At 36.0% G+C, this 26,464-nt stretch overlaps 1 protein-coding gene across 2 annotated transcripts in view; it reads right to left on the reverse strand.

Moving 5' to 3' along the window:
• Nucleotides 1–6,348: 6,348 nt before the first annotated feature.
• homer1b (homer scaffold protein 1b) overlaps nucleotides 6,349–26,464 on the reverse strand; it is a 36,862-nt gene continuing 16,746 nt past the window's right edge. For both annotated transcript variants that reach the window (XM_079606700.1, XM_079606699.1), the window contains 7 exons: nucleotides 24,981–25,112; nucleotides 18,270–18,362; nucleotides 17,731–17,888; nucleotides 10,167–10,323; nucleotides 9,630–9,740; nucleotides 9,429–9,509; nucleotides 6,349–7,593 (listed from right to left, as the gene is read on the reverse strand). In XM_079606700.1, coding sequence (XP_079462826.1) covers nucleotides 7,405–7,593; nucleotides 9,429–9,509; nucleotides 9,630–9,740; nucleotides 10,167–10,323; nucleotides 17,731–17,888; nucleotides 18,270–18,362; nucleotides 24,981–25,112 — 921 coding nt within the window. In that variant the 3' untranslated portion in view covers nucleotides 6,349–7,404. The remainder of the gene's footprint in view (nucleotides 7,594–9,428; nucleotides 9,510–9,629; nucleotides 9,741–10,166; nucleotides 10,324–17,730; nucleotides 17,889–18,269; nucleotides 18,363–24,980; nucleotides 25,113–26,464) is intronic.

The following is a 26,464-nucleotide window of genomic DNA, read 5'->3' on the forward strand; positions in this document are numbered from 1 at the left end:
TCTAAAAAATTGGGTTTAATAGCATTCTTTGGGGGAAATTATGTTTTAAAAATATTTTGGTATGGCCAGCATCCTTTCAAATTCATAATTAAATAGTAGCCTACCTAGCTATTTTCACATTTTCCACAAAATTTCAGTCTGCGTGAAAATGATAGGCTACATAATAAAAATAGTATTATGTTTTTAAATTATATAGGCCTACTTAGAAGATCATCAGTGTTTTCTTACTAAACAAGGCTTATTACTTTTGAAGGAAAAAAAATAATCATGGAGAAAACGGCTTGGTTCCCTTAGCTTACTTTACAAATGCAAATACAGATTAAAATGTTTGTTGTGGTGGTACAGTATGTTGCTGCAACTGTGGGACAGGCATAATTTAAATAATTTTCACACAATAAATATGCCTACTGAAAACGTGTATGTATTCCAGTCTTTGTTGACTTCATAATAGCCTAACAATTTTTATAATTGAATAAAATAAACGATCATGATATTTTATTATTTTTATAAGGGATTTTAATAGTTTAAGATTTAAAGTCTGTGTCTAGGTCAATGTGTCTCGTGAGGCAATAACATAGATAAAAGGCTTTTGAAAATAAATTAAGTATCTTCATATAACAAAAAGAAAGAAAAAAACTTTATTTATTATTTTTAATACAAATCAAGCCTTGTGACATATGTTGTAAATATTACACAATGATTACCAATCTGTAATATTTAAATATTAATATGGTGAGGCCAGTGTATTAAATAGATTCCATAAGGACAATGGGCCTATTGAAGTATGAATTAACAAAAGCATGTTGTAGTACTTCTGTGTCAACTCTAGAGAGCTCTATTGTGTCTTTTAAGTGAGTGACAGTGTGTGGGATATAATATTGTGTATAAAGTGTGTTTTAAAAAAAAGCATGATAGTACACACTGTTCTCAAACAAAGTCTACTAACTGGTGCTTTTATACCGTGTACAGTTGAATTATTTAGTACCCTAGAAGAAGAGCCCTACTCTTCTTTGTCATGTGCTGTATTTCTGTCACTTTATTCTGTCACTATTACTCATTTTATTTGTAACATATTTAAGTATTTTTATTTTGAACTAAAAAACAAGCTTAGTCCAAGATCAAGCCACTGAAAGAAAGAAAAAAATAACTCTGACAAATACCTTCACTGTGTCTCATCCTAATCTGCCCTGCAGAATTGGGGTCTGTCTTTTCCCACTCAAGTTTTTGGATGTTATCATGTTGAGAAATGCTGTGTTGACTTGCCAGTGAGATAAAATGTCTTTATGAAGCAAAGGGGATTAAATACTTTGTACATCCCCTAGATGCTTAGCAGAATATGTAAGTCATGTACTTTCCCAACCTTTTTGTTTTAATTGCTGAATTTGTCAAAAATGTCTGTATCCAAATCCAAATATTTTATTTTGTAAATGTACTATCAAATCATGCTATTAAATGTAAATAGCATGATTTGAGTACTAATATTTATTTTTAGCAAGTAAATGGTAATGTAACAAAAGTTCATTGTAAACGTGTTTCTGTGTATCCATCTTGGTTTGTTCTTAGAAACTAACTGTGACTTTCCCTGGCTGTAACATTTTAAAAGACATCTAGATTGAGGTGAAGCAGACTGGAGCAGTTTAATCTTCAGGGAAACTGAGGCTAGGACGGGCCAAAGGGCTCATCAGTGTCCTCAAATTGAACTGGTTAGACATATTGTCAATACCTACAACAGCTCTACTGGAAAGTAATGCATTCCAATCCCAATAGCCTATTTAGAAGAGGAACAAATCCATATCCAATACAAAACACTTATACAAAAGCCATTATGTGAGTCATTCTATAATTTAGGGTACATTTCACATCAGCGGAAAAAGTGTCAAAACAATACGCTTTAAATAAATAAAACAGCCATTGGTTTCAGTTACATATTTTATCAGTGCAGTGTCAGCTTACAAAGCTTATCATTAAACACGTTAATCGTTAAACCCAAAAACCCATGTTTTTCCTGGTGAGTTTGTCAACTATGTTACAGACAAACTGTATGCCACTCCACACACTTATTAGGTGATACATTTTTAAGGGACTGCAATATTTCTTTCTTTCTTTTTTTTGCAGATATTTGTGTAAAATTCTCAGCACAGTCACTAAGGAAAATAATGTTTTAATTACCATAAATACAAAGATTAAAGATAATTCTAAGAATGTTGTGCAAAACGCAAGTTCATGTTGATAGAAACTATACCCTGAAAATAATATTAAAAGCAATATCTAGACATTTAACTTGTAAAAAATCTGTCAAAACATTGTTGACAATGACAGTAGTTGACGCAAATAACATAGTTGACAGGTAACACAGTTGACCATTTCCCCATTTTGCATCATAACTGAAATGGCAGGCAATTGTCTGGCCAATCAAATATATTTTCTTGATCAGATTAACCTATTTTTTAAAAATATATTTAGGCCTATTTGAAATAAAATGATAAAAATATTGCAAACCATAACCCAACATAGTTGACGGGCAATTAATATACTCCTTGTTCTTGACAATGGAGATAAAATACAGAAAAAAAGAAGATACAGTGCTATGCATAAGTTTAGACACCCATGCTAAAGTTGACTAAAAAGAGGAATAAAAAATCATTTTTTGGAAATTGAACTTAAAGCCTTAATTTAAAAAAATAGGAAAAATCCAACCTTTAAGGACACCAATTTTCTTTGTGAATGAATAATGTATCGTAAATAAATAAATGTTGTTCCTTAAAATACAGGGTGCATAAGTTTGGACACCCCTATGTTAAATTCCCATAGAGGCAGGCAGATTTTTATTTTTAAAGGCCAGTTATTTCATGGATCCAGGACACTATGCATCCTGATAAAGTTCCCTTGGCCTCTGGAATTAAAATAGCCCCACATCATCACACACCCTTCACCATACCTAGAGATTGGCATGGTTTTATTTCAGTTAGCCTAATAGCTGGTTTGATTTGCATTGAGAGATGATCTTATGGAAAGTACTCCATGCCAATCTCTAGGTATGGTGAAGGGTGTGTGATGATGTGGGGCTATTTTAATCCCAAAGGCCAAGGGAACTTTATCAGGATGCAGAGTATCCTGGATCCATGAAGTAACTGGCCTTTAAAAATAAAAATCTGCCTGCCTCTATGGGAATTTAACATAGGGGTGTCCAAACTTATGCACCCTGTATTTTAAGGAACAACATGTATTTATTTACGATACATTATTCATTCACAAAGAAAATTGGTGTCCTTAAAGGTTGGATTTTTCCTATTTTTTTAAATTAAGGCTTTAAGTTCAATTTCCAAAAGATGATTTTTTATTCCTCTTTTTAGTCAACTTTAGCATGGGTGTCTAAACTTATGCATAGCACTGTATTTGCCATGGCTAGAGAATACCCATAATGCACTGTAAGGGTCGTGCCAAATGAATTCCCCCTGAATCATCCATCCATCCATTTTCCAAACCGCTGGTCCAATGAATGTGGCTACAGCGTAATATCATACAGTTATAAATTCCTCTTTGATTGATAATTAAATTATTTAATAAGGTTTATACATGCTAGTTTTCATAACAGAGTTCAAGATATATATTTTCATCTTACTACTGGAGTTGCCAGCTTACTATGTTTCAAATGATTATTGAAAAAGCGTTCGTTTTCATTTACTCCTTCAAGTGGACTATATTAGTGGAGTAGGCCTAATGTAGGGAATAGTGAAGGGAATGGGGGCGATTTCGAACACAGCTCAACTGACATCACATAATTCTGGTCACATGGTTTTGGGATAAACCATATTTTAGTTTTCAGGGGGTGTTTGTTAGTAACATAGTTGACAGAATTTTTGCGGACATTTAAAATGAAATATTTTCTTATTTTATAGAAAATTAAACTCAATCTATTGTTCTAATGTATTTAGATAGTATAAATAAATTCAATATAGGCTAGAAAATCTTCTGACTTTGCCCTTTTTTATTCATTATCCTATAATAGACCCACTGACTTCAAAGAGCGGGCATCGAACTAATTTTAATTTAACGGACATTTCACACAATTTCAAGCAAACTGAAAACCAAGGTGCATAAAATATTGATAAAATATTAAAGTGAGATTATAGTATGCATTCTCTTAATGGATAAAATGTGATATTTCTGAAGAAAAGTGTTAGGAAAAAGTACAATTATCATCAATAAATGAAATGAAATTAAATGTAAACTTAATTATAGTATGACATTTTATGCAGGGCCCAACAATACATTTTTGGGTCATTTGTTCACATTACTGTTAATGAATGAATTAACATGACCTAACAGTGAGCCATTTTTTGTTTACAACATTTAATCTTTGTTGATGTTAGTTAATTAAAATAAAATGCTTCATTGTTTGTTCATGTTAGTTCACTAATGTTAACAAATACAACATGAGAATTTAAAAGAATGTATATGTTGAAATTAGCATGAACTAAAACTAAGAAATGCTGTAGAATTATTGTTTAGTTAAATAATTAACTAATATTAACAAATGAAACCTTATTGTAAACCTTATTGTTACAAATATTTATTTGATGTCTCAGCCGTACCAGTAGTTCAGATTTTTACTGATAAATAGAATGCTATTTTGATCTTTTGCTAAGCATTTTTCTAGAATATTTTTCATTAAATGTTACATTTACTTTACAAAAAGAACATTTGGAACAAACTGGCTTATTGGAAAGCAGACAAGAGTGACTGGTGATGGAGGGTTTATTTTTATGGAGAAATTTTAAAGGTTAAATACTGTATCCAGTTTACTGACCTCTTAATTGTAAAAATGTCCTTGCTACTCTGATCTGCTTCTCCACAGGGTTTCACCAACCTGGATCCAGCTGTCGTCATGATCAAGACGATGTTCCTCTTTACACTTTATAACTGTATATCTCTTTTCATTTCTTTTATAACCGTTTTAATTTTCTTTGCTTTTATTTTGTGATTGTTTTAATTAATTTCTGTAAAGCAGTTTGAATTGCCATAGTGTATGAAATGTGCTATATAAACAAACTTGCCTTGCCTTTATACTTTAGCCATTTTCATTAGAACAGCTTTACTTTATCATTCTTTATTTTATTTTTTATTCTTACTTTACTTAATCTTACTTATTTAAATGTTCTTTCTATCATCTTGTGTTATGTATGTATCTATGTTCTACATGACATAAATTATATTCTAGTTCTGCTACCAACCACAAGGTGTCGCTCTACCACAACTGAAGACTTGCACCACTCTGATGTGTTACTGACCTGCTCACTGATATTCTAGACGTGTTTACTAGACGTGAACATTCTAAAAAGGGAACGAATGGCTTCTTTTGGGAAGCTAACCTTCAAACTGTAAAAGGTTCAAGTTTAGGATTAAAGAAATGGTTCTCAACCAGGGGAGCAGATACGACCAAACAAGCATTAAAATAAGCAATAAGCTAATATACTGTAAATATATACTTTGATGGTTCACTTTTGACATCCTAACTATAAGTAACTTCTCAACTACGTCAACTGAGTATTAGTAGACGGTTAGTAGACTGTTAGGTTGTGGTTAGGTGTTAGGGTTCGGGTTAGTAGAATAATTTGACGTAAGTTGCAAAGTTATTTATAGTCAGTAGAATGTCTGTTGGGGGACCAACAAAATGTTAGCAAAGTTAACTGTTAAGCAGAGTCTACCAATACTCTAATAACATTTAGTTGACATGTAGGTGCAAATTTGCTTTTAGTCAACAGAATGTCTAGTTAACCATTGAAGGAAAGCCTCATTTTAATAGTGTGATTTCTAAGACCTGGTAAAGTAGCCTACAATCTCACAACTCCATGGGCATTTTTATTCAATATAATTTTTTTTCCAGTTATGCATAAAAAAGGGGGGAAAATCCTCATTCTTAATACTTCCAGTAAATCACTAGAAAAGTCATGTGGCCTTCAAATGTTGTTTTAGACAATGGTGGTCTTTGGTTGGGAAGTGGGAACCACTGAATTAAAGGTTATTTCTTTCCCTCTTTTTTTCTTTTCCTCAGTTGTTACTAGTGTACTTTACATAGGCGGCAGGGGTAAAACCAGGATATTACCGCGGGTCATGTGACAAAGGAGGTCTGCTATGAATCATATTGCATACTGTAACTTACTCATAGAGCCAGAATTCTGCCCTGGGCCCTGTGAATTTAAATGACGGACCTGCCTTGATGCAAATCACTCCGTGAGAGAAAGTCGTTGTCTCTCTCATAGATTGCGGGTCTGAATGTTATAAAACCTTGGTGTGTCACGCTATAATTTTCTCGCTTTGTTTCTAAAGAACAATCAAGTCAAGATATCTTTAAATAGTCTTTATTAACATTGGGAAATTTAAAACAGAACTTTCCCACATATAAATACAATCATACTGACAGTGATCTATGTATCATAATACCCATCAGCAGGATGGACTTTTTAAATATTACAATAATATTGTTATTGAAAATTGTAAGGAATTGAGTACATAATTGCATTTGGTAAGTCAACAAACAAAGGAAGATCCTCGTCTTCAAGAAAATCCTGAAAAATGTATAGATACGGGTTATTATAAGGCCAGTACGATCCGAAAGCATTACACTGGTCATTGGAGAAATCCGGAGTTTAACTACAGCAGGCCATAAATTCGTCTTTTCCACTGTTTGAGTACCTGACGGACGCACTGAGGTGGCTCGCACTAATCTGCCATACAAACGCTCACACTAATATTGCTCAGTGTATATTACAGGCCTAAAGCATATGCCACATCTACGTCTCGGAGTCTGCTAAATGTCAAGAGCTTTTTAGGTCAGCGGTTGAGTATCCTGAAACTTTGACTGACCTAACATTGAGGCAGTTTCCATGAAGGGGAAGAGGCAAGCCAACAACATTTGGCTACAACATATGGCTCTGAATATCCAGTCTTAAAATACGACTGAAGATCCAGTCAGTGTAATTCATGTAGTGTCCTCAGCAGCATAAGAAACGTCCATCAACGCCAAACAGCCAGGCACACGAAACCAGCACCTTTAAAGAGTAGGAGCCTATATATGCAGCCATGTGTTTTTTTGCAGGCTGCCTAATTTGGGATTTTGGAATTGGGAATTCTAGGAAACATCAATAAAAGTACAGGAGTATTGTTGACAATAAAACTTGGTAGGTAGCAGTGGCACTGAAGAGAACAAACCCACCTCAAAAATACAAAATCAAGTGCAACCAATGGTTAATCATTCCGTGTAAGTGAGTGAAGGAGAGACCGACGGTCGAGGCGTCGCTCGAAAGTACGCCAGACTCTCTCTGCCTGAATCGGATGCGGTGTGTTTCAGAAAAGGAGGAAAGTGGCATTAAAATCAAGTTTTGAGGCTAGAGGTTGAGGAGTCTAGCTGTCCTCTATGAGCTTAGCTAGGTTGTCTCTCAGCTCTGTCAGCTCGAAGATCTTTCCATCCAGAATCTCCAGCAGAGTTTTGAGGTTCTTGCGGAGGTTTTCTTGATCTACTTGACTTGACTCCAGACGCTGCTCCAGATCAACCAACTGTTCCTCAAGCTCCTTGTTCCGCAAATCTGTGTCCTGTAACACACCGTGTGGGCATACGTTACACACTAAAGGTATAAGACATGGGCACAAGTTTGTGTTCACAATAACACCTTGTTGAATATTTAATTTCAATTCCCCCTCCCTTTGCTGCAATAGCAATATACTGTATATATTTATTATATTGATCGGGCAAACACACACAAATCTTTTGTAGCACTATAAATGTCTTTACAGTCACTTTTGATCAATTTAACACATCCTTGCTGAATAAAAGTATAATTTTCTATAAAAAGATTAAAATGGCTGATCAATATATGTTAAAGGGATAGTTCACTTTAAAATGAAAATTCTATCATCATTTACTCACCCTCAAGTTGTTTCAAACCTGTATGCATTTCTTTCTTCTGCTGAACACAAAGGAAGATATTTTGAAAAATGTCAGTAACCAAACAGTTAACTGTTCCCATTGACTTCCATTGTATTTTTTTCCCCTACTATTGAAGTCAAAGGGACCAGGTAACTGTTTGGTTACTGACATTTAAAAAAAATATCTTCCTTTGTGTTCAGCAGAATAAAGAAATTCATACAGGTTTGAAACAACTTGAGGGTGAGTAGACTTCTATAATTCAATGTTAGGCTGCATAGATTAGGTCAGCCGGAACTGGGAACACTTCCCATAAATCCTGATGTACTCGTTACATCATAAGAAGAATGGCATCTACGCTAATTTTAGTGTATTTTGATTATCCCAAGGTTTTCCCACAGCCTGGCGGATCCAGGCCGTATCCAGATGTGACGAAGGACGCAAGGACGTTGGCACTTCAACGCAGTGCTGAAGTGCCAACAAGCCTCTCCCTATGGAGGATCCCTTTATCACTCTACAGATAAAGCATTGTGGAAAATTTGCGTATCTACCCCGTAGTGATAAAATAAAATAAAATTCTGTATCAAATTTACAGGCAGGACAAGTAGTTTGTTTAGGCTTGGTTTCTAGAGAATTACAAACATGCGCACATATATTCAAACGCACAAGACTATAGAATTAATTCTTGATGCGCACGTGAGCGCCATCAGCGTTTCTCACAGGTTCGCGTTTAAAGTCTGTGTAGAGAGAACGGTGTCGTCTTAGCGGCCCCTAATTTAATAACAAATTATCCTTTCGACGGAAGTGAATCAATCAAAACTAACTTTAGCTGGAAAATAACATTATTCAAGAACCGCTATAAAGCCAAAACAATCTGTTACCTTAAATTATACGTTTATCTCTGTAAAGCAGCTTTGAAACAATCTACATTGTTAAAAGCGTTATATAAATGAAGATGACTTGACTTGACTTGACTTGACTTGACTTGTCACTTGACTTGACTTGACGTGAGTATATGATGACAGAATTTTCATTTTAAAGAGAACTATCCCTTTAAACATACTGTAATATTTCAATCACTGTTTCACTGTTCTTACAGACATTCTACCCAGCAAAAACGAATTTTCGGGAGATGGCACAAACATAATATAAAACAAATTGTATTACAGGCTACTATTTGCTCATTCAATAGTGTTTGTGTGCCGAAAGTGAAAGTGATGTATTTGAGTGTGACGAAAAAAGGAGCAAAATCTGAGTGCAAGTAGTCACAGAAGATGCATTTGAAACGCATGATATTACCAGGTGTAGCGGTAATGCGTCTTGGCTGACCACTTGTGATCGGTTCACCGAAAACGCATCTTAATACCAGGTGGAAACATGCTTTCTCTCTCGCTCGCTTGATTTCCGGGATATTGTATATAAATTGCGGGCATCATGGAGCCACTTTCAATATGTGAGAGACTCCAGGACCTTCCGAGAGAGGTGGGATGTTGTCTGTTCTTACCTCTAATTTTTTAGTGAGTTCATCTTTCTGAGTTTGAAGCTGCTTTGCATTTTCTATTTCTTCTTTCAATCGCACCATTTCCTATGAAAAACAAGTAAGAAAGACATTTTAAATGGCTTAAGCATCTGACAAAGCCAAAAAAATGATAATGAAAGAAGGATGTTAGTGATATCATTGACCATACAACATAACAAACAGTACCTCTTCTTTTGCCTTCAGTGTACACTCCAGCTCCTCTATTGTTTGGTTCAGCTCCGTTTTCTGGGATTTGATCACATTGGTTTGACTACTCTGACTTTCCAATTCAGAAACCTGCAGACCAAAAAAACAAACACAAAAAAATAGTTCACAAATTTAGTTTAGGTTACAAAGACCTAAACTGAAGGGATTCACAACTTTGTCATAGACATTAGAAACACTAGGGAATTTACCAACAGTTTTAGCTTAGTTGACATAGGTCCTGGAGAGCCACTGTCCTGCAGAGTTTAGCTCCAATCAAACATATCTGAACAAGCTAATCAATGTCTTCAGGATTAATCAGAGTTAAATTGATCACAGGATTAAATCCTGAAGACATTGATTAGCTTGTTCAGATATGTTTGATTGGAGCTAAACTCTGCAGGACAGTGGCTCTCCAGGACCGACGTTGCATCCCTAGCTTAGTTCATAGATATATTGAACCCAATGTTGTCGTATGTTCATGATATTGGGTTACAAGGTCAACTCTCCCCTCCTCACCCGTTTGTGTAGCCTTTCGGCCTCCTCCTGATAAGCTGCTAGCTGCTGTTTCCATTGTTTGACGTTGGCTGTGGACTCCAGTAGAGCAGCTGTGAGCTTGGCATTGTTGCTTTTAAGTGTTGCAAGCTCTGCTTCCCAGTGTTTGTTGGTAGTCGGGCTGTAGACAAAAATGAAAAACAACGTTAAAATCAACTTTGCATATTATATGTCCTTGATAGTTAATGTCCATTTTAGACTTGGGATTCAATCTATAGGCCAGGGTTTTTTCATGCCAAGAACCTTCAGATCCCCCTATGAGGGAGTCACTTTCTAAATATATATAAAGGCAGCTATAGGGTATATATATTTCATGTATAAAATTAATATACTGTTATAAATACTTTTTTCTCAAATTATTGGCTTTTATATTGTCACTGTACTGAAGCAACACAAATTATTAAAATAGTATCTCGAGGATACCTACTTCTTATTAAGCTAACAGTGTTCCTTTTTTCCACCAACTATTAGACTGAAAAGAAGACGTATAACTGTTTAAAATAAACAAAGGTATTTGACTAAAACTAGAGCTGTCAATAGAATAAAATAACTGTGATCAATTTAATTTATGACCAGTTTTTAAAGAGCAGAATGAAACAGTAATGCAATCAAATTTCATATTAGGGGCCAGATTTACCAACAGCTTGCGCCCGCGCAAACCCTCTTTTGGCTTTAAAAAACAGGAAGTATGGATTTACTAAAGACACGCAGTGAAAAAGCGCTGAAAGGGCATGGACAGGGTTCATTTTCCAGCTGACCTTATTCCATATGCATTTTTAGGAGTTTCCCTTTTAGATTGTATGATGTATGGGAGGAGAGTATTTAAATGAATGACGCAAGGTGATTTACTAAGGTTTGCGCTAGTCAATTTCCTGGTATTTGCGCCATTATTTACCGTCCAGAAAAATTTATTTACGCTACTCTTAGTAGATTGCTTTGGTCATTATGGAAATGATGCGGCTGCATCTGTGTTCTTTAATTTGCGCATCGTCATTAGATCACAAGCAGAACTTTCCACTTCCATTTGTGCTTTTTTGGAATTGCGCTCTCACGCTAATCCTGTTTAGTAAATCTAGCCCTAAATATCTGACACTACTGCTCAAAAGTTTGGGGTCAGTAAGGTTTTATTTTTTAAATACTTTTATTCATCAAGAGTGCATTAAATTGGTCAAAAAGGACAGTAAAGACATTTATAATAATACTCAATTGTTCTTTTGATCATTCTATTAATCAAGGAACCTTGAAAAAATGTATCACGGTTTCCGCAAAAATATTTCACAGCACAATTATTGATAATAATAATAACACATTTCCTTGATCAGCAAATCAGCATATTAGAATGATTTCTGAAGGATCATGTGACACTGAAGACTGGATTAATGATGCTGAAAATTCAGCTTTGACATTTAATATGTTAAATAGAAAAAAAAATATTTAATTGTGATAATATTTTACAATATTTCTGTTTTTACTGTATTTTCGATCAAATAAAGGCAGTCTTGGTGAGAATACACTCTTAACGATTCTTTGACCAGGGGTGTCAAAACTCGATCTTGGAGGGCCACTGTCCCGCAGAGATTAGCTCAAACTTTCCTCAACACACCTGTCTGGATGTTTCTTCTAGTATGCCTAGTGAGACCCTGGTTTTCTGGTTCAGGTGTGTTTAATTGAGCTAAACTTTGCAGGACAGTGGCTGTTTCTCAATTTCAAGAACACAAAGAACGGACTTGTGTTCAAGAATACATCCGGACACTTTCATACGTCCTCTGTACTTGCGTTCTTGAGTATTGGGGCCCTATTTTAACGATCTAAGTGCATGGTCTAAAGCCCACGGTGCAAGTGCACTTAGGTTGTGTCCGAATCCACTTTTGCTAGTTTAACGACAGGAAAAATGGTCGGTGCCCGACCTTGGTCTAAAAGAGTTGTCCCTATTCTCTTAATGAGTAGTGGGTGTGTTTTGAGGTAACGTGCAATAAACCAATCAGAGTTTCATCCCCCATTCCCTTTAAAAGCCAGTTGTGCTCGCGCCATGGCGGATTCGCTATTTACCGGTACAACGCGTCTCCAGAAAGGATACGGATCAGCTCGTTCGCGAGGTTAAAGCGCGCAAGCAGACCATCTACGGGACAAGCCAGATTCCACCATATCTTTATGTACACAATAATAATCTTTTACATTGTAATCCTTTTATTTTTCATATTTGGCATGTTTGTGTGCGCAGCAGCACATGGCCCTGTGTGTGTAAGAAGCCGCCTATAGGGGCACATAAAAAATAGCAAAATAGCAACGTGCCAACAATGCGCTTGAACACACCTCGTTTTCAGACCAGCACACTGGGCGCACAAATGGATGCAAATGCAGGTGCTATTTAAACAACGTGGCACACACGTGAAAATGATAACTGCGTCGGGCTGAAACTAGCAAAAAACACTTGCATCGCGCCGCATTGTGCCAGGTGTATGATAGGACCCTTGGAATTGAACTTCGATGGTTGATGATGGCGTTGTACGAGAACACAAGATCAAACGCATATAGTGACGCGCCAGCAACTGAATTTGATACCCCTGGTCTAGACCATGTGGACTGTTAAGAGAACGTAGGAAGAATGTCATTTTAACCGTGACTGTAATTAAAGTTGGATACAAGGGTTTTTAATTCGACCATTCTGTGTTTTACCAAGACTTGGACGCAGTTCAAGAGCAATTAACAAGGGTTATTAAAAACTCCAGATTCGATGTCACTTGCATAAATATTATAATAAAAAGATTGATGGAACGTGACAAACTGAAATGAATCAAAGCAGAATGCCTTCTTAAAGAGATCTCAAAAGTGTAAAGACAAAAGAAGGAGGCTAACTCTTCGATTATACATTCCACCATTTCTCATCAGTCCATCTGTGTTCCTCATGTAGTGACAAAGAAATCAAGCATAAATTTACAATGTGCTCTGATCCTCATGTACTGACAAAAAAAAAAAAAAAAAAGTCAAATGCTGAAACGGTGTCACAGTGCCAGTGAATACATAACCAACCCACATCTCCAAAAGACTATGAGGAATCCCATCGGCTGTCATCCTGTTTAACATCTCATCACACATCCCACCTCCTCTGCCTCCCTCCACGCACTCCACCACCGCAGCTTAACCACGCAAACCGTCGCCCAGGACACGTGCAGAGAACCAGCACAGAGTCCTCAGCACTGACGCCTACGCTATACGGAGCGCCGCCAATTCCCTTTCATCTCCCCCGGTGCCACCACCTCTGCTGTGGCTGACGTGATCGACAGACAACACCTCAGCCCACACGCTCCGACTCCTACTGAAGCTGTGACACAACAGGCTGGAGACACACATGGCTATAAAGCGCCGCACACAAGGAGAAGAAATGTTCCTCTGCAGGATAAAGAGAGGAGAGAAGATGAGAGTGAAGTCTTGCAGCTTCAAGCTAAGAGAAACAGGGACTTCAGCCTGGTAAGTCAACATATGTTGTATATTGCAGTATAGTGTAGTTAAATGTTCATTCAGTTTTGACTGAATGGGATTGTTTAGAGCCTAAAATACACTTTAATTAATCGAGAATGAAATACTGACTTTTACATTTTATACGAGTTTTTTTGAGCCAAATAAATAAAAGAGTGTTTGAACTTCATGGAAAATGTGTAGAACACATAGGAATCAGTTCAATGCAGTTTTTTTGCTGTTTTTATTGGAAACAAATAAAAAGTTGACTTATTGACTTATTGGAAACAAATAGTTTAGTCAAAAAACTGTAATTTATAAATTATCTGCATGTTATTTCATTCTCAGTCTGTTCATGATGCATTTTTTTTATGTATACTATGTTTCATGTAATAAATTATTTGTATTTAAAAAAGTCTTTAAGCCTCTTATTCGTATTTAAAAAGTTGGACACTTACACTATAAGAATGTCACTGCATTAGTTACGAAATATCAAACCAAGTGGCATTATTTTAAAGGACCATTGTGTATATGCAGGTGCACAGAAGCATATGGCTGTCCACATTACATAACTACAAAGAACAGCGTAATGTCAGCGTGACTGTCCTTCAAGCCTTCTGAATGTGAATCAATAAACAATCTCCATCTGATCGTTCCTCCAACGGCCCAGTAATCAACATGCAAACCATTTCAATGGATCCACAATGCACCTCTGTTAAATGTATACCATTTAAGTCACCGATAAAACGGACTGTTTTCTATACGCCACATGAAGAGCAGGCCATAATGAAGTTTAAAGAGTATTGATTGGTGTACCGCACATTTCGCGTAGTGTGCGTATCATATTAAGCCCCACTGTAAATGTGATTCATGACAACTGCCCAAACAGCCTCTCTCTCAACACTCACTTTAATGTAATGCACAAGACTGTGGGTGAGAGAATTAGTGTTTGAAGAAATGCCTTCAATTCACTCACCACGTAATGACAGCCAAAGCAGAACAAATACACTCGACAGGTTCATCTATGACCCATTCACCACATTCATACTGTATACACGTTTTACACCTTCATCAAGTGCAGGAACAGTATTTTTAAGGGGACTTTTGAAGTCAGGTCATCTTTAAGGGAGCTAATAGCATTATTTACTTCAAAATCAGCCTCACTGATGAACGAATTGCCGATTATTAATATAAATTACATTTATAATATCAAAGTGGTATGAATCAGTCTTGGCAAAACTAAAAGGACAATTTGCTTTACTAAGATCACTTACTCGTGTCAAACGTTTTTACGGTAAATGCATTGTTAAAATTAAAGTTGGAAAACTTCAGCAAACTGAGAAATTGAAGTGGAATGACATTTAATAAATGTATTAAATGTGATGTCAGATTTACAGATATCAACACAACTTGATACAAAACAAAAAAAAAAGACCATAAAACAAAGTCACAAAAAGATTCTCCCCAAAAAATTGCAGAAAATATCAGTTTCCAAAAATGATTTCTCTACAAAGGATTTTAAAACATGACTACTAAAACAACATCACGAGAGTTCAGCTGACATAAGTATGCGGCCAAACTTTACATTAGGTGTCTTTACTATGTATTTATATTTAAAAAAAATATTATCAGGTACAATGTACTTATTGTGTTGTATTGCAAAATGATTTCGCTGCTATTGAGGTGGGATACGGGTAAGTTTAGGGACAGGATTGGAGGTATGGGTAGGTTTATGGGTTGGTTAAGGTGTAAGGCAAGAGTCAACAGTGTAATTACAGATGTAATTACATGCAGGTATTTTTTTAAATACAAGTACAATGTAAAAACATGTATATGAACACAATAAGTGCATTGTATCATATTATTAATTTAAAGACACGTAATATAAGGTGGGACCAAATATGCATATCTGTCTAAAAAATAATAACAGAACTTCAGATAGAATTAGTTGCATCTACAGTCATTGTTGCATAAAAGTGCATTCATTATAAAACATTGTAGTCATGTCAAACAGCTGTGAAATGATGCTATCAGTAGGAGCAGACCCGACAAGTTTTAAGCACGTGTCTGAAAAAAAAAGACAAAAAAAGACCATATGAATTTGTTCATAATATATGAATTCACATGGACAAAACACAATCCAATTTGAGGTCACATTGTAAACAAAAAGGTTGTGTTGATTTAACAGTGGGTTTTCTGACACATTTTGCAACAGATGACGCCGCCTCCATCTTCATAAGTCACATTTGCTCTGGGTTGAAAACGTGCCACTGTATTATATAATTCTGAGTTGTTTGGACATTATTCTAGAGAAAAAAATAAAGTTATTGATGCTTCTAAAATGCATGACAATTATAAAACCATATAGCTGTCTGGAAGAGAACTGCAGTGTGGGTGTTAAATGCGGTTTGGTCCGCTGTGTATTTGCGTCCAATAATCGGTTAGTATTTTTCAAGTGGCAGGTGAGAGTGAAACATTAACCTGAGATTATGTAAGAAATGGTAGGATGCTATTTTGGAAGCTGAAGCACTGGATTGCTCAACCAATTAAAATTCAAGCATCTAGAGACCTGGTGAAATGGGCTCAAAATGTTGCCTTTGCAGTCAGACTAAAAAAGCATGCTGAGTACATACTCATATGAACAAGTGTCTGCATGCTCATACTGAATATAATTTGCTGAAAAGTGCTCAGGAAAATTGCAATGAACTTATGACTGTTATTGCTAACTTTAACACTACTTTTAGGCAACAAATAAACTAGGGATGTGTTAATATTATAATTCTGGCTAATAAGCCAATACATTATTTAGTTTGGTTTAGTTATGACTGATAACTTATACACAGCTGATATTAAAATTAAATATTATTTTGTTAAAAAAAACTAAAAACTAAAACTAAAATCAACCAGTGCTACAAGTGAATTTAGACCTCACAACATTATAATTTATAGTAGAAAAATGTATATTCATTTTGAGGTTTGCAATAGATTCAATTTAATACTGTTATTAAATTATTAGTGTTTTTAAAGATTCACTTTAAGTTAGTGTTTTGAGTAACTTTAAGATGGAGGCTAATCTAACTGTAAAAATAGAGGAAATGAGCAATGCATGGGGAAAAAAAGCAGAAATTAAAGAAATAATCAAAAAATAATAAAAAATCTTGTCGTTTTTTTCTTTTTTTCTTTCAATAGTCCACTTTAGACTACAAGTAACTTTGCAACTACATGTCAGCTAACTTTCATTAATTTGCAATACTGGTCAACTAACTCTCATTAGAGTTTTAGGAAAGTGTTCGGGGCCCGATATACTTCAAGTGAAATCGAATTACTGGTGTGACGTCATTTCAAACATAATGAGACCAAAACTAGGTTCATTTGAAATTCGTATATCAAGAGTTCGATACAGTAAACGCCTTAGAAACTACCATTGGTCCGTGGAAATTATGTAAAAGTGTGGCTCTGAGGCCCCGCCTTTTTTGACATGGAAATCTTATCCGGGGGATTATTTCTTCTGTTCCGTCCATCACTGTCGGATGTCCGTGAGTAAAAACATGAACACATTGGAGAGCTGCTTTATAGTAGAAAATAAGTTTAAAAAAGTTAGCCAAAATGGAAATGTTTGGTCTGGCTGGTAAACACCTTCGAACTACCTTTAGTCCGGGTTCATTTCTTCTGTTCCGCACATGTTAACATTTTATCTAAACGCTGTTCTCAGCAATGTGGGTGGCGTCGGATGTTCGCTTACAGTAAACCACTATAATCACAAACTTTTTTTTCCCCCTAAGCTAATAAAGAAAAAGAAGTTCACTGTGAGTATATCGGGGCCTTTAGTAGAATAAGTTGACATGAATGCAAAGCTACTTATAGTCAGTACAATGTCTGATGGGGGACCATCAAAATAAAGTGTTATCAGATATTAAGCAGACAGTCAGCTAATACTCTCATGAGAGTTAGTTGACATGTAGTTGCAAAGTTATTTATAATTAGTAAAATGTCTAAAGTGGACTATCGAGATAACGTGTTACCTCTTGTTGTACCAGGATTCTGAAAAGATGTTATATTAAGCCCCAGTTACCTGTGTGCTAGGGTCGGCGTGGTCGGGGAAAGGTCTGATTGGAGCATAGAGTTCGGTGACACGTCAGACAGAGTGACGTCATCACCAGTGCCGTTGATTCGACAGAGGTCCGCAGTGACGGGTGGAGTCAGGGGGGAATGAATGTCGGCAGGCGATTCCTGTGAAAAGCCATTAATCGTGGGTTATTAATTTGTTGCACCCTCACATAGTCAATACATAATCTTCTTTTACAAATATAATTGTTAAGCTGCTAATTAGAACAGGGGATTTAGGAAAACGACATTTTTCTTAGAAACAATAGATTTCCCTTAGAGACTGAAATGCCGTGACCAGTCTTTATGAACATCATTGTTCTGCACTGGTTAGACTGTACTGATAAGAATAAATCATAAATGGAAAATATACTGATTGCAAAAAATTGATTTTTTTCAATTACTGCATATTCTCCTATTTTGAACAAGTTTTCCAAGCAAACTTCACTCCATGTAAACACTATACACTAAAACAACAGTTCAGAGTCCAGACATTACAGGGCATACCTGAGAGGGCGAACTTGCCAGCTCCATCTTTTCTAGAGACTTCTCCTTGGCCATCCTAGCTGCTTCCTTGTACTCGGAAAACTTTTCTGCAAACTGATAAGAGAAAACAAGGTTCAAGCTTTTAAACTATGGGATTCACATTCAGTTTGCTAACATTCCCATTAAGTTACAAATGTTAATTATGAATATTCTCTGAATGTTTCAAAAGAACATGGAAATGCTTCATAAACCTTTTTTTCTTGTTTATGCGAACAATAAAGGGATACTTCACTTCTGTAAAGATGAATGTGTATTTAAAATGGGTCATTTATGTAGTAGAAATGTGAAATTATTTTTGAATTTGTAGCCTTCTAGACTGAGAAAAGCCAGAAAATGTATTTGTGGCTCATGTGGATGAAAGACAACAACTCCCAGAATGCACTTGCTTCGCTGCCCAATGAGGCCACTCCCAAGCGCATTTAAACAACAAGGCTAGGCTACTAGTGAGTCTCCGTGACAAGTCTGCCAGGGATTTTTTGCGTTCTACAGTCGCCATTCATTATGTTTACTGTGGCGAGCAGGACAAGGCTGACGGCCGGCGAGGAGAACGACTCGAGGCCGGTGGCGTGATTACTGATGAGCGACACCTGTGGGACGCACCGGTCTCGTATCTCTCACGGAGGAGCGGGACTTTTCTTAGCAATGTTAAAACGCACAGTCATTAACCCATCACTTGTTTAGCGTTCATGTAAACACTACATTCAGATTCACCAATCGGAATGAATTCAGTTAGATTGAAACAAAAGGTGTGCATGTAAACAATGAATGGCGACCGCAGAAACCAAAAGCCGAATCCCAGACATTTTGGACGATCTCGACGGCCGGACATGTCCGGGAAAAAGGATGTATGATAACCCACTCAGCTTTCTCCACAGAATAAGAACCTGTTAGCTTAGCTTCCAAAAAAAGATGGCTGACACTATTTGTACATTCTGTGAGTGAGATCCCACCCTCTATGGGCGGGTTGAAAACATGCGGATCTAGTGCCTTCTACTGGCTGTAGTCTCTGGCCAAAAAATCCTCTGTCTCAGGGGGATATGAGGGAGGGAAGCACGGTAATTTGAAAATACTACAGGTTTTCTACTGATACAAAGCTTGATGCTAAATCCTGAAGTATCCCTTTAAGGAAACATTCCGTTTTATTATTTTTCAAACATTATGGGAGCATTACATTTGAATGTTCTCTGAATATTCTGAAATAAGTAGCAGCCTAACATTTAAAACAAAAAAACATTAGGTCAACATCCAACTAAACGTTTCAGGTAGCCTAAAAGCATAAATAATAATTTTGTGCTAACTTTTTGAGAACATTATTAAAGATTAAGATTGTCACTGGAAGAACATTTGTTCATAAGTTGCCATAACGTTAGCTAAAGTTTTGAGAACGTTCCCTGTTTGCTGGGTTGGTAGTTTGGTGCTGGTCCAGCAGATTATATCTAGCATGATCTTTCTGGGTAAATCGTTCGACCAAAAAAAGTATTCCTGTGAAGCTAGCTAAAAATTAAATTCTGATGGGGACACCAGAACATCAAGCTGGAGACTTGCATACACAATGCAATTCTTATTTATGTTGGTGACTATCAATGCTGTTCTTTTAATGTTGATTACAGAGACAGAAATAAGAAGATCATGTTTAAATGGATTAACTATTTTAGAGTTGGATATGTGTTATCTCTTCTATAAAAAAAAAAGGAGCAATGGTCAGTTCCCAATATAGACTGCTCCCATTAAAGCTTCCTGGGCTCTGGAAGGACTGAAGCATTTCCCTCTGAAATATATCGAGCAGGAAGATTTATGTACACTTTTAGGTCAGGGACTATGGTGTTCCATCAGTTTAAAAATCAGATTTAGAGTGAATATACCTGAGACAGAAAGTTTGTAGTATCTCAAAGTTTGAGGCATTTGTAATTAAAAAGAGATCATCCAAACATAAAACAAATATATGGTTACACTTTACAATAAGGTTCCATTAGTTAACGCCAATTTTGGGGAAAGTTAAAAGTAATGCTTTACAATATTGTGTTCCTAAATATTAACTAATTTTGTTACTTCGTTAATTTTTATGGAAAGTTATGTTACAATACTTTTGTGTTATATTTTCTCACCTGGGCTGGGCTAGCTTGTTAATTTTTGCAATAACAAAAAAAAAAAGTTATATTTTTGGCAAATGTAAAGGACTTTCACACCAGAAGTGAAATGAATAAGCCTCAAGCTAAAGGAAATGCAGATTCACACCTGAGGGTGCAGCTCAAATAAACCTTGCAGCTTTGCAGCTATTCTGATTTGCAGAAAAATGGGACATTATTACTTCAGCAATAAAAACATTAACAAAAATTAAACACAAATATGATGTTTAATCCCTTACCCCACACCCGCATTTTGGCAAGTGGGGCATAAATTACATACCCAAAATAAAAAGGTTGCTGCTCATAAGTCATTCTGAATGGACACATAGGCCTAGCCAACATATATTTAGAAAGCCAACACTTGAGAGTTTACAGTTCAAGACTTAGACTTTGACTTTATTAAGAGTTCATTACTCATTAATACTCACTGTCTATGGAGATATATAAGCTCAAACATAAAAAAAAATATTAAATTAAAACATTAAGAATATTTATTTTAAATGTAAAATAAAAATATCATGTGTCTGTATTGTAGAAACACAATGACGCTGAAGCCACACATCTGCTCATGCTTCATTCATTCACATCTGAGGATGTTATCTCTAAAAAAAAGGCTGATAAGATGCTAATAAACTATTTTATTGCCCTCTAATCACCCATTTGCAGTCTATTGTCCAACGTCTGGCGAGGAGAACTGCCCCATTCATGTTTCTATTGTTCTCACTCGACAAACCTTTCACACCTCTGCCATGATTGAGACCTAATCTTCATTATTTTTTATCATTATTCTTTTGTTTGTATTCAGCCATTATTAGCTTTTATTCTGGTGATACATGGCTTGCCCATCTATACCACTTTGATCCCACTTTACATTAATCCACCTATTATCTGAAGTCTCTCTGGAAAACAAACAAAAATAAGCATACAGTCGTCCTCAGAATGCCTCAGGCACCCCTGGTAAATATGATCAAAACTGGCTGTAAAAAATAAATCTGCATTGAAGTAAAAGAATTGAAAGTGTGGGGGGGGGGGAATCACATTATGAAATAAATGTTTTTCTCCAAAACACGTTGGCCACAATTATTGGCACCCTTTTATTAAATACTTTTTGCAATCTCCTTTTGATAAGATAACAGCTCTGAGTCTTCTCCTATAATGCCTGATGAGTTTGGAGAACAACTGACAAGAGATCAGAGCCCATTCCTCCATACAGAATCTCTTCAGATTCCCAGATCCATGTTGGTGCTTCTTCTCTTCAGTTCACTCCACTCATCAGGTCAGGGAACTGGGACGGTCATGGCAGAAGCTTCATTTTGTGCTCCGTAACAAATTTTTGTGTTGATTTTGATGTTTTTTTTGGATCGTTGTCCTGATGGAAGATCCAACCACGGCCCATTATAAGATTTATAGCCAAAGCCGTCAGGTTTTGATTTTTTGTCTGTTGATATTTGATAGAATCCACGATGCCATGCATCTGAACAAGAAGTCCAGGACCTCCAGCAGAAAAATATGCCCACAACATTAAAGATCCAATGGTATATTAAATTGTACACATGGGGTACTTTTTATCCTTGTGTGCACTAAACCCATCTAGCGTGCTTGCTGCCAAAAAGCTCCTTTTTAAGTTTCATCTGACCACAGAACCCTGTGCCGTGTGAAGTTTCAGTCGTGTCTGACAACTGAACATGCTGGAGTTTGTTTTTGGATGAGTGAGGGGGATTTTTCTTGAAACTCTCCCAAACAACTTGTGGGGAATAATAGGCTTTCTGACCCCAAGACTTAACTAATCTCTGCAATTCTCCATCTGTGATGCTTGAAGAGTCTTTGGCCACTCAAACTTTCATCCTCACCGTCCATTAAGGCAATATAGACACACGTCCTCTTCCTGGCAGATTCATAACATCTTTAGTTGATTGGAACTTCTTAATTATTGCCCTGATGGTCAAAATGGGGATTTTCAATTCTTTAGCTATTTTCTTACAGGCACTTTCTATTTTGTGATGCTCAACAATCTTTTGATGCACATCAGAACTATATTCTTTGGTTTTACTCATTGTGATGGATGATTAAGGGAATTGGGCCTTTGTGTTTCCTCATATTTAAACTCCTGTGAAACAAGAAGTCATGGCTGGACAATTTCATGTTCCTAGTCACTCTGGTGTGCTAAAAAAGGTAAATATTAATGGGAATATACTTCAGAGATATTTTACTCGAAAAAAAATCTAGGGGTACCAATAATTGTGGCCAATGTGTTTTGGAGAAAAACATTTATTTCAAATGTGATTTCCCCCCCCACTTTCAATTATTTTACTTCAATGAAAGGTTAGATTTTTGGCAATTTTTTGAATGAAAGATCAAAAGGATAAACAATGCAGATTTATTTTTTACAGCCAGTTTTGATCAGAGCTAGACTGTATTCTTGGGACCTTATGTGAATTATTTTATGGAATAGAATAGCTCCTGGCATATTTAAATACTGCAGGATTGCTTAAAGCTGTTCGAAATCTGCAATTGCAGATATTCGTGGAATTATCAACTTTACGTGGGTTGTGCCTCGGCACGGCACAGCGTGGATGAATGCAATGTTTTGAGGAGAATATCCAGCTGTCAGTCACCGCGCCGGTGTGGATACTGTCATTCGGAATCACAGATTCTACTTTTTGGAAGTATGACCAACATAAGAATTTTCACCAGAAAATTTAATCTGAACAAGTAACATCCACTTTTGTTCTGACCAACTAAGAATAAAAAGTAAATTGCAGTAAATTTATCATATCACGTCAAACCGTGCAAATTATACTTTGTTCTCAAATTGTTAATGTTAACAACATCAGCATTGCGTGACTACATTTAATGCCCTTCCGATATTTATCTTTGTTTTCGCATGGGCCAAGCAGATAGTTTTGAACACTGGCTGGTTATGTACTTGCTCAAAAAAATATTTTGGATAATTTTTAACCCAAAAAACTGCAGCTTTAATATTCTATGCAGCTTTGATATTTCATATTACAATTGGGCCCTATTTGCAATTCACTGTTTTTATTCCCTTTAAGGATTACTGTTTTTGTGCAAGTGAGATGAGTAAATGTGTGTTATTTTAGTCTAGAACTAGAATTTAGTCTAGAACTACAATAATCATCTGCACAGCGCACACAACGCTCTGCACCCGATTTCTCTCAACATGGAGACAAAAATGTGTCAGTTAATACATGAGGAAATAAAGTAACTTATTTGAAAAAGTAACTCAAATATTTTGTTGTTAATTTAAAATCAATGCATTACTTTACTAGATAGAAAAAGTAATCCGATTACATAATGCACATTACTTGCAATGAGTTACCCTCTATGCTGGTTAACATTAGTTAATGCAATAACTAAATTAACTAACCATTAGCAATTAATTTGTTAGAATATTTATTATTTTTTGTTAATGTTGGTTAATACAAATACAACTGTTCATTGTTAGTTAGTTAGCATGTCAGCTCAAGTCCATTAAATAATATGAACATATACAATGTTTGATTTTAATAATGTATTGGTAAATGTTGAAATTAACTTTAAGAAAGATGAATAAATACTTTAAAAGTATTTTTCATTGTTAGTCCAATAAGACCATGTTAACTAATGTTAACAAATGGAACCTTATTGTAAGGTGTTACCAATAATCTTTTAATAATTTACTCACCTTCATGTCATATCAAAACTCTGTGACTTTATTCTGTGGAACATAATAGGAATTAAATTGTGTAGAAAATCATTATTGCATTATATTATTGTATTACGCAAAATATGATTTAATACGACCGAATCAACCTGACTTAAGTTACATAATTACCATAGTAATTTTTATTGATATATTTTACATTAAATAAAGTAGAAATAACGTGCTAATGTAACAACTGCACATTTAAACTTTGTACAGTGCTCTTTTATGATACTGTTATGGTCCATTTGTGTGTGTGTGTGTGTGTGTGTGTGTGTGTGTGTGTGTGTGTGTGTGTGTGTGTGTGTGTGTGTGTGTGTGTGTGTGTGTGTGTGTGTGTGTGTGTGTGTGTGTGTGTGTGTGTGTGTGTGTGTGTGTGTGTGTGTGTGTTCCACAGAATAAAGTGAGAAAGATCAGGAACTACATGAGAGTGAGTAAATGAACACAACATTTTCAAAATGATAAATAAATAATAGTAAAAATACTGCTATATAATTCACTTTGTATGAAGTAAATGCAGCATATGTAAAAGCAAAGGAAAGAGGAGAGTGAGAGGGAATGAAAAAGAAGGAGAAGAGGAAGACTAGATGAGGTGGCGAGCTCCTGACAGTGCATCATCATAATGCAGAGGAGTGAGAGAGGGAGAGAAAGAGAGGAAAGCACTGCACAGAAGAAGCCTCCCACGCACAGATGACTGTACAGCTCCTCATTAGGGCACAGTGTGTAGGTGTTCCCCAGCACAGAAACACAGGGGGTGGAAGAGAACGAAAGAAAGGGAGAGCAAGACCTCCAGAGACACGGGGTAGAAAACGAGAGATAGGAGAGAGAAAGAATTCCACCCACCTTGGCCAGATGATGCTCAGAGGAGAAACCCAGCCCATACACTGTGTTGGCACGGCTGTCTGCCCACTGCCCAAACTTCTGAGACGTCTTTGTGAAGGTCATGTTCGGGGTGATAGTGCTGTTTATTATTGCCTGTGAGATGAAAAAGAAAACAACTCCTCAGAAAAGAATGTGAAAACACGAGTGCGTGTTTTCAATCCGGCCTTGGAGCGTTTATGGTCAAGGCCTTTTGAGAGAGCAAAAAATAGGCAGAAATATGGTCCATAACATGGGCTGATTGAAATATTGGGTTAACAGCCAGCATAAAATTGTGTGTGAAAGAGTGTGATCCATTAGTTTATCATCATGCTCATACAGATCTGTTGTCGGAGATGCGGCCTTGGAGTTAGTAAGTTCAAATATGGCCATTGATATTTCTAGAGTTGTTATTGTTGTTAACTATCACTAAAACTAAAATATTAAAAATCCTTTTTGTTCATTGAAATAAAGCTGAAGTAATATATTAAGTAAATATATAAATAAATATTATATGAAAAACTTAAACTTAAAAAACTGACTCAAGTTTAAGTCGGAGTACTAAAATTACTAACACTGAAATAAAAATAATTTAAAGCTAAATAGAAATCTATTTCAAAATTAATAAATACAATAATAGTATATAAACAATACTAAAATAACTGAAATAAAAATTCTGACATCTTTCTAAAGAAATCATTTAAAAAAAATTTGCACAGACTTTAGGGAACATTTTGTAAAAAAAAAAAAAAAAAAAAAAGGCATTGTGTAAATAGCCGTGTGATATCGCTCTATATCAGCATGGTTGTGATTCGGCGACGGCTATGAATTTGATATTGCGTTTATACAACAGTTTGATGGCAATAAATAGGAAACAACAACAACGGATTGTCTTAAAAAAAAAACTCTTTTGTGCAGAACTACTTCCTTCCGCCGTGGATCCAAATCTCAAGTTGACAGTTTGACAGTTGAGCCCAAGCCTCCGTTATTAATTCTAAAACATCACTTTAGGAATGTTGAGTCGCTTTACTGAAGCTGATTGTATGTAAAGGAGAGTATTATGAGTGAGATATCGACTAAGCGAATGCATTACCTGCATCTAGCTGATATTCTTCAGGTTAATCTTATATTCATAAATCACAAAATCAGTTTGAATGTCCACTGAGGAAAATATAAAGTTGTGAAACGTAACTTTGCCCTAAGCCAAATCGATTAGCTCTGGAACAGGTAGATTAATAAGACCAACAATTGCCCGTTTGATATACCCAAAATGAATTAAACCTCATGTTCAACCACTACCTAGATAAGAGCCAGCAGCAAATTCCCGAAGGACTAACCGAGATAAAGGGCCATATTTTAACGTTCTAAGCGGGACGTGCACGGCGCATGGTCTAAAAGGGTTGTCCCTATTCTCTTAAAGAGTAATAGGTGTGTTTTGGGCGTAACGTGCAATAAACCAATCAGAGTAT

The sequence above is a fragment of the Phoxinus phoxinus genome, assembly GCF_949152265.1.
Source record: "Phoxinus phoxinus genome assembly, chromosome: 3".
Classification (NCBI taxonomy): domain Eukaryota; kingdom Metazoa; phylum Chordata; class Actinopteri; order Cypriniformes; family Leuciscidae; genus Phoxinus; species Phoxinus phoxinus.